The sequence below is a fragment of the Delphinapterus leucas genome, chromosome 11 (assembly GCF_059928025.1).
Source record: "Delphinapterus leucas isolate spDelLeu-1000000601 "Yukka" chromosome 11, BTC_Dleu_Yukka2, whole genome shotgun sequence".
Lineage (NCBI taxonomy): Eukaryota > Metazoa > Chordata > Mammalia > Artiodactyla > Monodontidae > Delphinapterus > Delphinapterus leucas.
The window spans coordinates 84,547,027-84,561,875 of NC_143139.1; the positions used below are offsets into that span (position 1 = coordinate 84,547,027).

A 14,849-nucleotide genomic window follows, 5' to 3' on the forward strand; every position below is an offset into this window, starting at 1 on the left:
CAGTTGTAAAACATGTTCGCTGCCATTTAAAAAAAAAAAAAACCTCATTTTTAATGGCTGCATAATATCCCCTCATATGGACGTTCCTTTAGGTTGTTTCTAACCTTCAACATTATAAATAACATGGGGATGAACAGGGGTAGAGAATTCTTAATCCAGGCACCCAGAGTAAGGAAGAGCACTGTGCTGAGAAAATCTAATCCAAGACAGGGTCCTGCCACTGAGTATAAACATGACAAAGGAGGGAGGTGAAAGGAGATATGGGGCCCTTCCCCTGACCACTCCACCCCGCTGGGATCTAATAAGAAAATGCAGGAGAGCGTTTTATCACTGACCAAACAGCAAGCCAGTGTTTACAGCTGTTTTTTTTGTTTGTTTGTTTTTGTTTTTGTTTTGTGCGGGTAAGCGGGCCTCTCACTGGTGCGGCCTCTCCCGTTGCGGAGCACAGGCTCCGGACACGCAGGCTCAGCGGCCATGGCTCACGGGCCCAGCCGCTCCGCGGCATGTGGGATCTTTCCGGACCGGGGCACGAACCCGCGTCCCCTGCATCGGCAGGCGGACTCCCAACCACTGTGCCATCAGGGAAGCCCTACAGCTGTTTTTGATCAACACTCTTGTTTTTCCTACATTCTCTTGATTTCTCAGTCTCTGCACATGGTTCTTGGGCGTGCCTCTTCTTCCAGGAGTCACTGTGACACTTGAAAAAGTGGAATTTAGCATCATAAGAGGAATTTAATCCACTCAACACTAACTACAGGCACCGAATTATTATGCTTTAAATCACCTAGCAGAGAGGGAAAGGCTGCATGGTTACCCACTGCAGAACAGAGAAATGTGGGTAAAAGTGTTTCAAAAGTAGGTCACTGTTATACAAATAGGAATTATTTTTATAATCCTAGTGCAGTTACTCTCAACACTACTGACATTTGTGCGGGATGACTCTTGGTGAACCGGTCTGCCCCGCACGTTAAATCACCTTTTAGGACCCCCGACCCTCAGTCACAAAACGCGAAGAGCACACCCCTGTCACCTTCACAACCCAAACTTTCCCATTCCTCTATTGCTCAAGGATTCTGCGGCAGAAAGACTTTAAGTTTTGGTCTAGATTTACTCCACTTGATGCAAAACCTGTATTGCAGAGAAGTTCTGCAAAATCTAAGTGCAATTGTCAGTGAACCATTTAGAGCTCTATTTAAAGAGATACCCACCAGGTGGTTTGCTGTTGCTGTTTTGTTATGCTTCACAAGGCATCTGCATCGAGAGATCTAATTTACTATGTGATGCTAAATTTGGAATTTTCATTGTTGTCAATTGTTCTCTTAAAGCCTGACTCAGAGGACTGAAGTAGCCCGAACTGAATTGAGAACCGTTTCAAGAGGTGTCAGCTGTCTGCTATGTACTCATCCCACCTTCCTTGCAATTACTTGCTAGAGGTTAAAAATCAAAAGCTATGATGTTAGATGCTTGTGATTTTCCAACTGGATTTCACCAAGACACATTACGTAAGTATTCGCAGCAGCAAATGAATAAAATCTAGTCCCTAAAAAGACAGACACTTACCTCCGCTTATCATTAAAGAAGTTTGGCTTCTCCGCCTGAACAATGACCACATCAAACAGGTCCCTCCAGTCTTTTCCAACAATATACCTCATCCCTTTGTCCCTAGAACAATATTTCAGCCAGGTTAGTCTAACACTGCAGGGATTAACTATTCTTGCAACTTTTTCTTTCGAATTTCCAGCTATCAAAATACAGGGAGTACAGGAAGTGAGCCAGAAAGTAGCCAGGAATCACAGAAGAACTTACACAAAGCTACTGGGGCTATTGGTGATGAGAAACATCTTCTTGCCGTGATCAGCCAGTTTGGCCAACACTGCACGGGTCTGCTCAGGGTAGCAGATGTACTTTTCTAAAGAGCAAGAGAAAAATGCACACAGAGTTTCAGGGTGAAGTCAGTTAATCTGCAAGCACTTCCTAAATGGGGTCCAGCACTGTCTAGGGCACTTGAGGGGAGAAAAGCCTTCAGGAAGCTTGGTTCGAGGCAGTATATCGGTACCCGGTGCATCAGTAACCAACACCCTGCCTCTTCAGTCTAAGTGGAAAAACCTAAGTGGCTGCAGCTACCAGCTCCTCTCCTTTCCAGTCGGGATTATGTCAAGTTCTGAGACAAAGGGGAGGGAGACATCTAAGGCGCCAGGATGCAAGGTCCCTGCACTGCACTCAGAAGAGGTACTACAGCCCCTGCTCAGCACCTGGAGTGAGAGTAAAATGCCTGCGTAATTACATAGCAAAGGGGAGGCTGATCTTCACGATAGCGTCCGGTACGTACCAACATCTGCTTCAATTGCTCTGTACATGATTCCTTTGGTGTGCACGTCCCGAATCGAATCCTGCCAAAAGATACGTTTTTAATCAGTCAGAGTATAACTGAGACAGTCTGAGTAAGAGGCCAAGCGAAATGGCCTTCAGGATAATGTCTGTCTGCAGAAGCCTGGCAACCTAAGCACTAAATGAAATCTAAATTCTGGTCCATTTATCACAGGTGGCCCCTGGGAAGAAACTTAAGTTGCCATGGTGATAGCAGCAGTTTCCAGTGCAATTTTCAAAAAAGCCACTTGGAGGAGGTAATTTGTATGAACAATTCTGAATAAAGTCCCACAGGATAAACAGTCATTTATATGCAGTATCATGATCAAATAATTCCAGGTCATCTGAACAAAAGGGAATTATTGCTCTTTCCATCTTTGCACCCTTCCCTGGACCCCAGCAGCAGGTTCTGTTGGGCAGAGAACAATGATAGGATCCTCCTCTCTTCAGTGCTACCAAAGAGGCAAGGAACTGTCAAGGATCTTGGAACTCGGGCAGAGATGTGGTCCAGCCGGCAGACGTGAGGAAAAGCCACTGGCAGGTGTCATGCCTGGCAGGTCTCAGAGCACAGCCCCGCTCTCAGGTAGCTCTAAGCAAGTCTACTACATAGATGGGCACTCCTGGAGGCACATGGAAACTTTCTGGAGTCTGTAGCAGGGGACTGGGCTGAAGAAAAACTGGGCCATAAGCCTTAGAAAATTGGTAGGTGCTTAACGTCGGGAATGAGCACCTCTGGACTGTAAACTCAACCTCACTTATCTTCCACCACAGGCCTGTTTCAACTGCGCATCGGCAGAAGGCAGTGGTTAAGAGCAAGCCGGAGCCCAGCCTCCTGGCCTGAAATGCAGGCTCTGCTACTTACTAGCTGGATGTCCTTGGGCAAGTTACTCAACCTCTCTGTGCCTCAATTTCTCTATCTGTAAAAGGAAGGTGATAAGAGCTCAGGGCATTCTTCTGAGGATTTAATTAGTTAATATGCATAAAGCATTCAGAAAAATAGTGCCTGGAACACAGTAAACTCTACATGTGTGTTCACTATTAGTGGTAGTAATACTTCATAGTAAAAACTGAACTTTCTAGTAAACATCTTTCCTCATGAATGCTAAGGGTTACATAACTACCAGTGATTCTTAAAGATGAAGTATTCGTGTGAGCAAAACAGAGAACCAAAACTAAATATTTAAATTTAGTTCAAATAACACCAGACTGATATTGAGAAACTGTTCATTCATCCTATATCTTCTTAAAACCCATGATTCAGGGCAGTCAATACTTAAAATTAGTCATGAACACATAATAAAAACACTGTAGTATGTACATATGGATCTTTTAAAAATACAGATATTTAAATAATAGATGCTTAGAAATATGTATTAAAAATATATATTAAATAAGCAATATATAAACATATTTTTAAGTACTGAAAAAAGTTCAGACAGCTTAAAGAATATATCTATAGACACATGTGAATATGAATGTAAATTAAAATACATAAACACAAAGTCATGTAAATGATGTGTGTATGTACGCACATGGAAATCCAGATAGCAAGTACCCTCTTCTTTTAACAACCAATTTGACTCACTTCCAATTCTCCTAACATAACATCTTTCTTAGGATTTTTCAGGGTTAAACCACAAATAAAAGAGATCCCAAGCAAAGGATGATTTCAAAGACCCAGCCGACAGGGGAGGCCAGGGATTCTGTTACTTCTGCTGAGCAGCTAGAAGAGCTGCAGCGTCATGGCACCCCACGTCCACACCACCTTGACGTCTTTGTACAGGTGCACGGGCTCATAGTCAATGTTGTTCTTCAGAAAGTACTCGTTCACACAGGACAGCAGGGTCATCTCGGGCAGGGAGAAGATGTCCATGAACTGCTTCATGGTGTTTCCGTGGGAACTCTGCAGGCAGGGAGGAAGGCTTCAGCAAGGGAGCCAACACCACAGTAGACTTTACATTTACCCAGGGGATTCTGGTCGTCAACATCTGGCTCCCTCCCCACAAGGAAAGGAAAATTCTAATAATGAAAAAGTAAAAACATTCACCTTGTTTCTTGTCATTCACAGCAGAGCTGACGTCTCACTCTAAGTGTAAGTGGGATTTCCAAGGAAATGCCCTGATTTCCCCCCAAAAGTCTAACCACCCTTCCCTTTCCTCTCCTTTGGCTCCATCCATCTTAAAGCTCACACGCTTTCATCCCCACACACAGGGGAAAGCCAGCAAATTGATTCTTGCCCATGGAATGGCATAAAAAGCCACTAACTCTCCTAAATTTGAGCACCACAGCCCACATGGGGGTTTGGAAAAGAGCCTTTCTCTGAACACCTGTGATTTATAAGACTAAGTTTACCAGGTGATTGGACATCTTCACTGCATTTTGATCATGCAAATAAGAGCGCATCTAATAGTACAAGAAGCAGAAATTCGGAGAGCAAAGAAGACCACAAAAGTTAGAAAAGCAGAGGTTTCCCTTTGGCACAAAGTGACGTGCTGCCCTTAATCTCAGGGGAGGCAACAGCTGCTGTACAATAGCCCCCAGTGACTTAATCCAGAAAGTGGGGACACACACGGGGAGATGGTGGCAAGCGAGGGGGTACAAGGAAGGTATACAGAGCCTTCACCAGGTAGGGGGGAAAGGGCTGAGAAAGGAGAAGCATGGAAGAACCCAGGAGAGACCCTAACATACCCATCTCTCTCAAATCGAGGGTCTCTCAAAACACAACCCCAAATGTCCTTGCTGATTCCCTATAAGCAGAGAGCCTAGTAGGTCAAGATCCTAAAGTTACCAGGCCACGTTTCGAAAAGGAAAAAGACAGGCTGCTTGAAGTAAATAAATAATTTCTCGTTACCTTCCCATAAAAGTCGCTCATCTGTTCCAAAGGCACGTGGGAGCCCTCGTACATTTCAATGACTTCCTCGTCAGGGACCACGCTGAGGCCTCTGGGAAAATCAGAGGCGGCAGTGATTTTGATCAGTGAAATAATGACTCCATTATTTGTTCTTAATTCTCTCAATGCTTTTGCATTCACAAAGTTACTGGAGAATAACTGGCTCAGTAAGCATATAGCACTCTCAATAATAAAAATACACCCATGGTAAAACAGATGACTTTGTGGCATTAAGACTAGGGAGTTAACACAAAAGATTATGGAACCTGTGTTCAGAAAAAACTGTCACACATTTACACACACATTTAGCTGCCTGTAACACAGGCAGTTAGCATCAGCTAGAGAGAGCAACAGTTTTCAGACCTCTGACAACTGCTGGCATTTTTCAACTGAAACGCAAGACGCTGCTGTCACAAAGAGGCAGGAGGTGCCACCGGTAGCTGCTATAAATAACAGGCATGATGCTGCTACTATTACTACTACCATTCTACTGGTAATGAGAGCAGGAAAAATAATAGCTAATACCACATGGCCCCTGCTGAATGCCAGAAATGAATTCCACGTAGTCATTCACTTAATTCTCAGCAATCTTAGGAGGGAGGCACTATTATTCTTCCCATTTTCCAGCAGAAGCCACCAAGGCACAGAAAGGTCACAGACCTTGCCCAAGGTCACCAAAGTAGAAAGTGGTGGGTCAGGACTGGGTCCCAAGCTCTTCAACCACCACATCACACGGCTTCCCTCAACAAGGTACATGGCCTCCTAATGACCTGCTTTGGGGTGAGTCTTGGGTTTTTTTTTTTTTAATGTTTTTAATACATTAGGGAGAGAGAGGCTGGTCTGTCCCCATCATCCTCCTGCCCTCTGATACCCTACCTTAAGAAGGTGAGCGCTGAGGCAGAAAAAGTCATACACCAGGCTCCAGTGGACAATACGCCACGTCAGGATGCCTGACACCACCTCCGGGAGGAATGACCCCAAATGCTGCAACACACTGAAGGCCAGTTTCCCCATGTGTAAAAAGTCAAGGTAACGTCCCCCATCTGCCTGCTTCCAGGAGCTGCAACAGAATCTGTAAATGAATCCAACTCCTCCAAAGAGAGGGAAAAAAAGATTGTGGAGTCTGACTGGCCGGGATTCCACCCCTGTCTCTGGTACCCATGCTGTGGGCAGGTGGTTTCACGTGGGATTTAATGGTCTCAGACTTCCTCACCTGGAATAGCCCCTCTAGAGAACTGTGAAGGGAAATATCTGTCCCCCACCCCCTGCTCTAGAGGAGAAGGCACCTGAGAAACAGACACCAATGGTGAGGAAACCACAGAGTGAATGACGGAAGCACCAGTTACTAATACACACAGGTTGCTTATCACACTTGGCCAATATTAAACTACGTATAAAACATAATTTACATGTGACGTGTAACTTTAATGGAAATATCACTTCAGCCTCTTTCCTCCATTCTCTACCCTTATCTTAATTTTAAAAATAGCCAAGGGGATTCATTGATATTTTGCTTCTGATCTTGATTAACCTGAAACAACTACTGGCCTTTGAAAACAAAAGAGCACTGGACTTCCCTTTATCTTTGCTCCAGAAATCAGATAAGACACTGGGACTAAACCAGATCATTCTAGACAGTGACCTTGGAAGACAGCTCTGGCTGCCACAGCAGCAGTCAGCAGTGAGCACCCCTAAGGCTCTGACACCTAGAAAGGGAATAGACAAAGTAAAGGGATTCTGCCGGGGGAGTTATTTTTCTGTCCCCACCCTAGGGGCTGCCTGGTCCTTCGGAAGCCACTGCCGCCTCTAAGACACGTTCACGGGCCCGTGGCCACAGAAGCTGCATCTTTAAGGCCCACGTAGCCAAATGCCAGCTCAAAACATGCAGACAGAGCAGCACACAGACCTGCCGCACCCGAATGCGGCCTAAACCAGCACTGAAATCAGAATAAAACTTTACGTGGCCCTGTGTGCGTCAGAGAAATAGAAAGGGTAGGAGCACAGACCTGAAAGAGTCTGCCCTGGGTTCAAATCCCAGCTCCCTCACCTGCTGGGGGGATGACCTAGACCAGGAACAAGTAATTTAACCTCTTTGGGTGTCAGTGTCATTTTTTAAAAGGGGGGCAGGGGCAACAGCAGTACCCACCTCCTGGTGGTACCTACTGAGAAGATTAAATGAGTTGCTATAAACAGAACGGCACCCGGTATATGGTAAGTACTATCCAAGTTCTGCTGCTGTGACTACGATGGGAACAATCCTAGCTTTTCACAAGGTTCCCAGTTAAAATCTGAAAACATGGGTATGAAACAGGACTGCGGCGGGGAGCCAGCCCGCCCCTTGGCCCAGCGGTGCTCAGGCACACAGCCCACACAAAGTGGGAAAGCCGGCCCGATGCAGCGACCCTGCGGGGATCAGAGAGGGACAAGGCTGAGACACAAGCATTCTTCCCCGCCATCTGCTCATTCGTTACCCCTTTGGAGGGTAGAGAGGAGAGAAGTGACATTTTTGCCTGCCTATGCTGTTCCAAGCATGCTCTAGTCCAAATGACCAGCCGCCCTGGAGGTGGGTGCTGGAATCATGCCCATTTTACAGAGGAGTAAACACCAAGGCTTTGAGCAGGTCGATAACTGGCTCGAGGCCGCACACACGTGAGCAGTGGGGCTGGGGTTCACACTCAGGAAGTGGGACTCCAGAGCCACACACACACCCCTGCTGCTTTGGCTACCACACCCCCTCTCAGCCCCGAGGCCCCAGCGACCTTCCCAGGACCTCAACCTGAGCACTCCTTCCCCTTTAAATGTCTCAGAAGCTCCTCCAGCCTAGCCCTGTCCACACCCCTAATACGACGGATGATTTATCCACAAAAGAAGGAACAAGATAATTAGGAGCCACAGGATGGGGCGGACCACAGGAGAGGAAGACCCTGTCAGGCTGAGAGGGTGAGGAGAGGCCTCAACACCAGTCAGCCATGCAGAAGGATGGGTGAGATTTCAAGAAGCAGAGGAGAAGGAAAACCACATCCTGGGAGAACACCAGCCTGAACAGATGCCGAGCAGTGCGAAAGGAGAACTCGGAGGAAAGGAATATTTGTGTTGTTGCACCTGCCCGGCATCCGCTCCCTGAGACTGGCTGAAACTGCTGGGAAGAGAAACTCCCCTTCCCCCCTTGACCTGGAGCTGGGGCTGGAAGCCTGGTACTGCCAGGGGTCACCACGCGGAGGGGCCTGCTGTGAGCTAAGCCGGAGAGAAGGAACGCCAAGAGACGGAAAGAGTACTGACAACAACTACCTGGCCCCCTGGAGCCAGCTACACCTGCAACAAGCTCTGTCCCTAGACTACACAACTAGTGAGCCCAAACCGGGGTTTTTTAAAAGCCAGTTTGAGTTGGGTGTCAGTCACTTGCAACCAAGAGTCTTAACCAATCCAGGAAGTAAAGGAGGTGTGTACGGCAGAAGAGGAAGCTAAGGGTTTTAGAGAAGGTTGATGGAAAATTTAAGAGATCTGGGCTCTATCCTTCAGACAGTGGGGAGCCATCCAGGATTTCAGAAGAGAGAGGGGTCGTTGAAGGCAACGCTTTAGGTAGATCAGTCTAGCAACTACGTCCAGGATGGACTGCACTGCAGAACACCACAGAGCCCAGGAGAGATGGGATAAGCGACTGAGTCCAGGAGCAGAGGGTAGAAACATAACTGGAGGGACAGATTTGAAAGATCTGCCAAGGACTTCCAGTTAACCCTCATACGTTCAGAAATGCCTGCTGTACGCAGGCCAAGAGCACAGACTCTGGAGCCAGACTGTCTGGGTCTGAATTCTACTTCTGTGTGGCCTTGGGCAAGCTACCTATTAACATCTCTGGGACCAATAATAGTACCTACCTTATAAGATTATTTGGAAGACCATATGAGTTAACTCAAAACCTTTATGGCAGTATCTGTCTCACTGCAAAACTCAATATTTGTTAGTTGCTATTTATTATTACTAATATTATTATTCTCGTCACCACCACCACCTCTTCTCCCTCTTGAAACACCATTAAAATGACAGCAAAAGAACAAACTGCTCAAAATCAAAGGAAATGAGTGCAAAGACATCAGCAGATAAGACATTTCAACATGGTTTTGGAAAACAAACAGTTGGTGAGAAGGAGGCACCTGACTGAGCAACATTGAGAACGGGGCCTGCAAGGGGACACCAACGAGAGGAACTGATGAACGAACACAGATCCCCAGAATCAGCCGTATCCAGCACCAAGAAGCTACTGGAGGATGTGCTCCAGCAAAATGAGGGAGTAAAGCCAGAAAGAGGAAGAGGTGGGAACCAGGAAACAAGGAAAGTAGCAAATGGAAGTCCCAGAATGAACAATCAGAGTAGATGAGAGCAGGAGGAGGTAGTCAAAAAAAAAAGTAACTGAGACATTATGTAACACATGTGAATTGTGAGGAAATAAGTAGATGCTGGATATCTGTGATGGAACATTAAGGAAAAAACTAGAGATACCTAACTAGAAAACTAAGCAAATAAAAAATGAGGTTATTAGTAAACCTAAAAACCAAGCACTGTAAAAGAAAACGATCTCAGTGCACTACTTGGCTTAAGAATGAACAAGACCTACAGAGTCATAATGCAAACGGTGAAACAATCAGAGAGAGATCTCAACAGGGTTAGGAGGATGAGGCTGGAGAAGGGGGTGCGTGCGCAGGAGAGCCAAATCCTCAGCCCTCACAGCAGGGACAATGTCCAGAATTAATAAATTAGGAAACAGAAGTGTAAGCACATTTAGAAACAGAAAGACAAATACCAAATATATATATAAATACAAACCACACTCCTAAATCCCACCCACAAATTTAAGAATTAGAAAAGGCAAAACCCTTCATTTCAAAGTTACAAAGATTTCTCACTGAGCTCAGTACTTCTACTAATTCTATCAATAATAAACAGGAGGGCTTCCGTGGTGGCGCAGTGGTTGAGAGTCCGCCTGCCGATGCAGGGGACACGGGTTCATGCCCCGGTTTGGGAAGATCCCGCATGCCGCAGAGCGGCTGGGCCCGTGGGCCATGGCCGCTGGGCCTGCGCGTCCGGAGCCTGTGCTCCGCAACGGGAGAGGCCACAACAGTGAGTGAGAGGCCCGCGTACCGCAAAAAATAAAAAAATAAATAAATAAACAGGAGGAAAAGAGTCTTAATATCCAAACTACTCAATTACCATGGTGGGAACAACCACCTGCCCCCACCATCCCTCCACATCCACACCTCCTCTGCAGGACCCGCACTCAGGTGGCCACCATCGCCTTTGGAGAGCCCGTCCTCCCCAGAGTCCTCCAAAGTGCTCCATAATGGCTGAGCACACGTCCATCATCACCTGGGTCACCGTGGACTGCACTCATTGGTCTACCTGTGTGGCTTCCAACCTACATACCAAGCTCCTTGAAGACATCCTCGCAAGCCAAACCATTAGCATCTAACATGGTAGTGGCCTGATCAATGTTTCTGAAGGAGGGAGGGAGTGGGGGAATGAGTGAATGATTCACAGGTACACACACTGCAGCCCTCCCATCACTAAACACTCAGGGGGTCTTGAAACCCAAAGCCACATGGTTACTTCGGGTAAATTAAATTAACTTCCTCTCACGCTTACCTGTAGACAGTTCCCAGCTGTATGTAATGAAAAGCATCGATCTTCATCAAGACTGCCTTCAAAAACACAAGCACACACACAGGTAAATGATGCACAAGAATTTGCATATTTAATGAAAATGCCAGGTGTCATTATAAATCCTATCAGCATCAAGTTGTCTTAAACAAAGAAGCATCCTGTATGTTTCTTTGCTTGCCGAGTTCCTCATTAAGGAAACGGCCTGTCTGCAAAAAAAGATATGACAACCACCTTGTCCTCATAATGTTGAAAATGAATGACTATTGGAAATAAGCAAGTATCTCCCAGTGGCTAAATGCATTCATGCTCTTCCAATACAGTCTCTTGAAAAAGACTTCATCCAAAGATGTTTTGGATAATTTAGTTCTTCAGCCCCAAAGAACAAAATTTAAAATCAATTTACACGTTCAGCAAAGAAAAGCATCAAGAGTACATTTGACTCCCGAGCACGTGTAACTGTAGAAAAGGATGAGAATTCAACCTACCCGCTGCACGTCATAATGCAGTCCACGGATTGCAAAGTTTGGGTCATACTCATACTTCCTGATTTCCGCGGGATACTAAGAAGGAAGAAAGGAACCGGTTTTAGCTAGTGACGTACTAAGTTCAAGACAGCATCCACCCTTGGCCCCTGTACGAAGGCTGAGACGGCTCGTGCACTTGGGTGGGAAGCTGGGGTCAGAAGGGACAGGCCACAGCTTGCCCTCTGCTTCCAGACCAAGCGCTGCCAGGCCACGGAGCACCCCTTCTGCCCTACTTCTCTGGCCTTAACTCTCCCCTGTCCTCAGCTGCAGGGACCCCTCAGCCGTCGGTACAGCCTTCCTCCCACTCGGGCCAGAGACACCCTCTCTGGGCACCCGGCTCCCGGGTACAGCTCCAACCCTGGTTCAGAACACACGGCCTGGCTCCCCTGCTATTCCCTAATCATTAACCTGTCCCTCCTACTACACAGAAGTCCCAGTCCCCTCCTTATCCACTGCACCCGGCATCCAAGTCCTTCCCTCTCTCCCGAGATCTCAGAATTGGAACACCGGTTACCTCGCTGGTAGCACCGACGTACCGAGCACACTGTCTGCTGCTCGGCACAGCTGGCCCCACCATGCCCATTTGACAGATGGGACCTCAGAGGCTCCGGATGAAACAACCTGGCCTGGGCCACACAGCACGGAGCGTGGTGCGGCGGGGGGTCAGGCTCTCCCCACTGCCCCTGCCCCCAGAGCGTGCACCTGCGGGCCAGAATATCGACTTCTGAGACTAGGGAGGCTGTGTCCCCAGGATCTCCCAATCACGATGCGAACTGCTTACGTAAAAAACCTACACAACTGTCAACGGGCACAGGAAACCCCTCTACATGGCTGCACAGCTACCTCCCAGTGCACGGCCAGGGTCACGCGTGTGCAAGAACATCTCCTGGAACCACCAGGCTGACCCGCGTGCGGCAAGTTTCCCGGCCAAGCTGCACAAAGCGCTGAGTCAAATGTCACATTCGGGCTCGTTTATCTAACACCTGCCACGTGTGCCAAGGAATCACTCAGTGCTATTTCCCTCCTGCGCAGAAGGGTATAGAAACAAAGTTCTCCAAAATCCACACAAAACATGAAGCCAAGGCAAAATGACCTGCATGAGGCGATTCCACACCAAGCACTATACACTCACACTTAACGGCGGAGCCCAATGAATGCGTCAAGTATTTACTGAGCACGTACTTTGTGCCAGGGCCTAGGAGTGTGGCAGTGAACAAAACTGACACTGTCAGGACTTCCCTGGCGGACCAGTGGTTAAGACTCCACGTTTCCACTGCAGGGGGCCCGGGTTCGATCCCTGGTTGGGGAACTAAGATCCCGCATGCCACGGGCGCAGCTAAAAAAACCAAAAAAACAACTGACACCGCCTCTGCCCCTAAGAAGTTTCCATTCTGTGGTGGGCAGGCGAACCATAAACATATCAACACATGGTACAGTGCCTCATAGTGATAAGTACTACAGAAAGAATGCAGTACAAGGGTTCAGAGATCTAGGGGAAAAAAAAAAAAAAATGAGAAGCAAGGCTTCGGATTGCCCGGAGTCAGGCAGGAGGTCCCACCAGAGGAACTGGCAGGTGCAAGGGCCCGAAGGTAGAGCAGAGCGAGGGCAGGGGGAGAGGAGAGGAGGCTGGTGAGGAAGCCTGGAGCCCAGGAGCACTAGAGGCCTCTGCTGTCACTCCAAGTGTGATGGGAAGGCTCGAGGGGGCCTTGAGTCCAGGACCGAGATGACTCACGTCTGAAGGTTCACTCTCGCTGCCAAATGGAGAACAGACTAAGGGGCAAGAACAGAAGCCAGGGGACCAGTCAGGGGGCTACCGCACCATCGGGCGGGAGGTGATGGCGGCTTGGACCAGGGTGCAGGCAGCGGGGGAGGGGAGAAGTGGATAGAGGCAGGCAGGACACATTCTGAAGGAGTGAAAAGAGAGCTCACAGCTGTAGAGACTGACTTCCTCCCAAACGGTACAGTATGCGAAGGGAGATAAGAGTAATTTTGTAGTGGAGAGACCTGGTAAACACTGCCTTAGCCGGATGGTCAAGGCCAGCATCGTCGGTGGTAAGTCATGTTGACAGGATGTGATGAGAATGGAACTCTACCTCCATGGTCTTCCTCCCCAGATCCACAAGCCCAGTCTAACCATGAGAAAACAGGGGACAACGCCCAAGAGAAGGGCATGCTAAAATGTACTGACCAGGACTCTTCACAACCATCAAAGTCAACGACGGGTCACCAAAACTAAGGAACTTGTAAGAAACTGTCAGAGCCAAGAGAAACCTAAGGAGACGTGACACCTAAATGCAATGTGGTGTCCTGGACGGGATCCTGGACCAGGAAAAGGACGTGAGGTTAAAAACTAAGGAAACCTGAAGCAAGTACAGACTTTCATCAATAACAATTCATTCATATCAGTTCTTCAGCTGTGATAAGTGCACCGAGGTAATGTACAATGTCGACATTAGGGGAAACCAGCCATGGGGTGTACCCTCTGTATTACCTTTGCAACTTTTCTGTAACCCTAATACTCTTCTAAAAGGAAAAGTTTATTATAAAAAAGAGACAGCATGTGCTGAGAGATCGGAGGTGGGACAGAGGCGAACTGAGGAGTAGAGGCTGCTGTTAGGCTTTGGATCTGAAAAACCGGGTGAACGTCGGTAACCATTAATAATCAGGAACACTGATGAGGGTGCAAATCTGGGAGGTGAAATTAAGAACTCTTCTAACACTGTCTTTCTATATCCCTTGGGGCAGACGTACCGAATGAAAATATAGATACAGTTATTACCCAATATTTATTTCAATTTTTGTAAAAACTTATTCTCGTGAAAAAAAAAGAGAAAGGGTAATTACGAAAGGGATGGAACATTTACATTTGCTTTTGGGGAAGACGCTAAAGTGCAAACTTACTGCTCTATTACTATGCATCTCAAAAGCAGATGTCTTTCATCTCCACGAGTACTTTTAGCCTTTGGCAGGAAAAAATGGCACCAAGCTCAATGCTTCCAACAGTGTCTTGGAAGAATTATTTTCCAATCCAAAACAAGAGAAAAACCTGCGTTAGCATAACTGCCTCTATTAATATGTTTGATATAATTAGTGTTAGGACATACTTCTTTTATCAAAGCAACAAACAGACATAATGGGAATGAAATAAGTATCTTAAATCTAGAAGCTTTTCTAATCATAATGATTGTGCCTTTTTCCCATCTATTTCATCTCCCTTTTCTCTCCAAAGTTCATAAATTTTTAATCTTCATGAATATTTTATTTTCATATGAACAACAAACCCACAGGGTAAAAGAAAAGGTGTTATTAATCCCACAAAAGGCAACATGAACAAACAAGAGAGCATCTCTGCCTTGGAAATACACAAATCTAAGTTCAAATTCTGGTTCTGCCTCCAGTGGTCTTGTGGCCTT

The 14,849-nt window shown here is 46.9% G+C and overlaps 1 protein-coding gene across 6 annotated transcripts in view; it reads right to left on the minus strand.

The window, feature by feature from the left end:
* The window catches only part of NT5DC3 (5'-nucleotidase domain containing 3), a 57,302-nt gene that overhangs the window by 21,585 nt on the left and 20,868 nt on the right, over positions 1-14,849 (minus strand). For 5 of the 6 annotated variants that reach the window (XR_016395035.1, XM_089921176.1, XM_089921177.1 and 2 more), the window contains exons 3-9: positions 11,398-11,472; positions 10,895-10,950; positions 5,219-5,309; positions 4,133-4,270; positions 2,330-2,390; positions 1,807-1,909; positions 1,561-1,662 (exon numbers count right to left, since the gene is read on the minus strand). Coding sequence is in view for 5 of the 6 variants with exons in the window: in XM_089921176.1 (XP_089777302.1) it covers positions 1,561-1,662; positions 1,807-1,909; positions 2,330-2,390; positions 4,133-4,270; positions 5,219-5,309; positions 10,895-10,950; positions 11,398-11,472 (626 nt within the window). In the remaining variant the exon portion in view is untranslated. The remainder of the gene's footprint in view (positions 1-1,560; positions 1,663-1,806; positions 1,910-2,329; positions 2,391-4,132; positions 4,271-5,218; positions 5,310-10,894; positions 10,951-11,397; positions 11,473-14,849) is intronic. The other variant, XM_030763480.2, reaches the window with a different exon arrangement.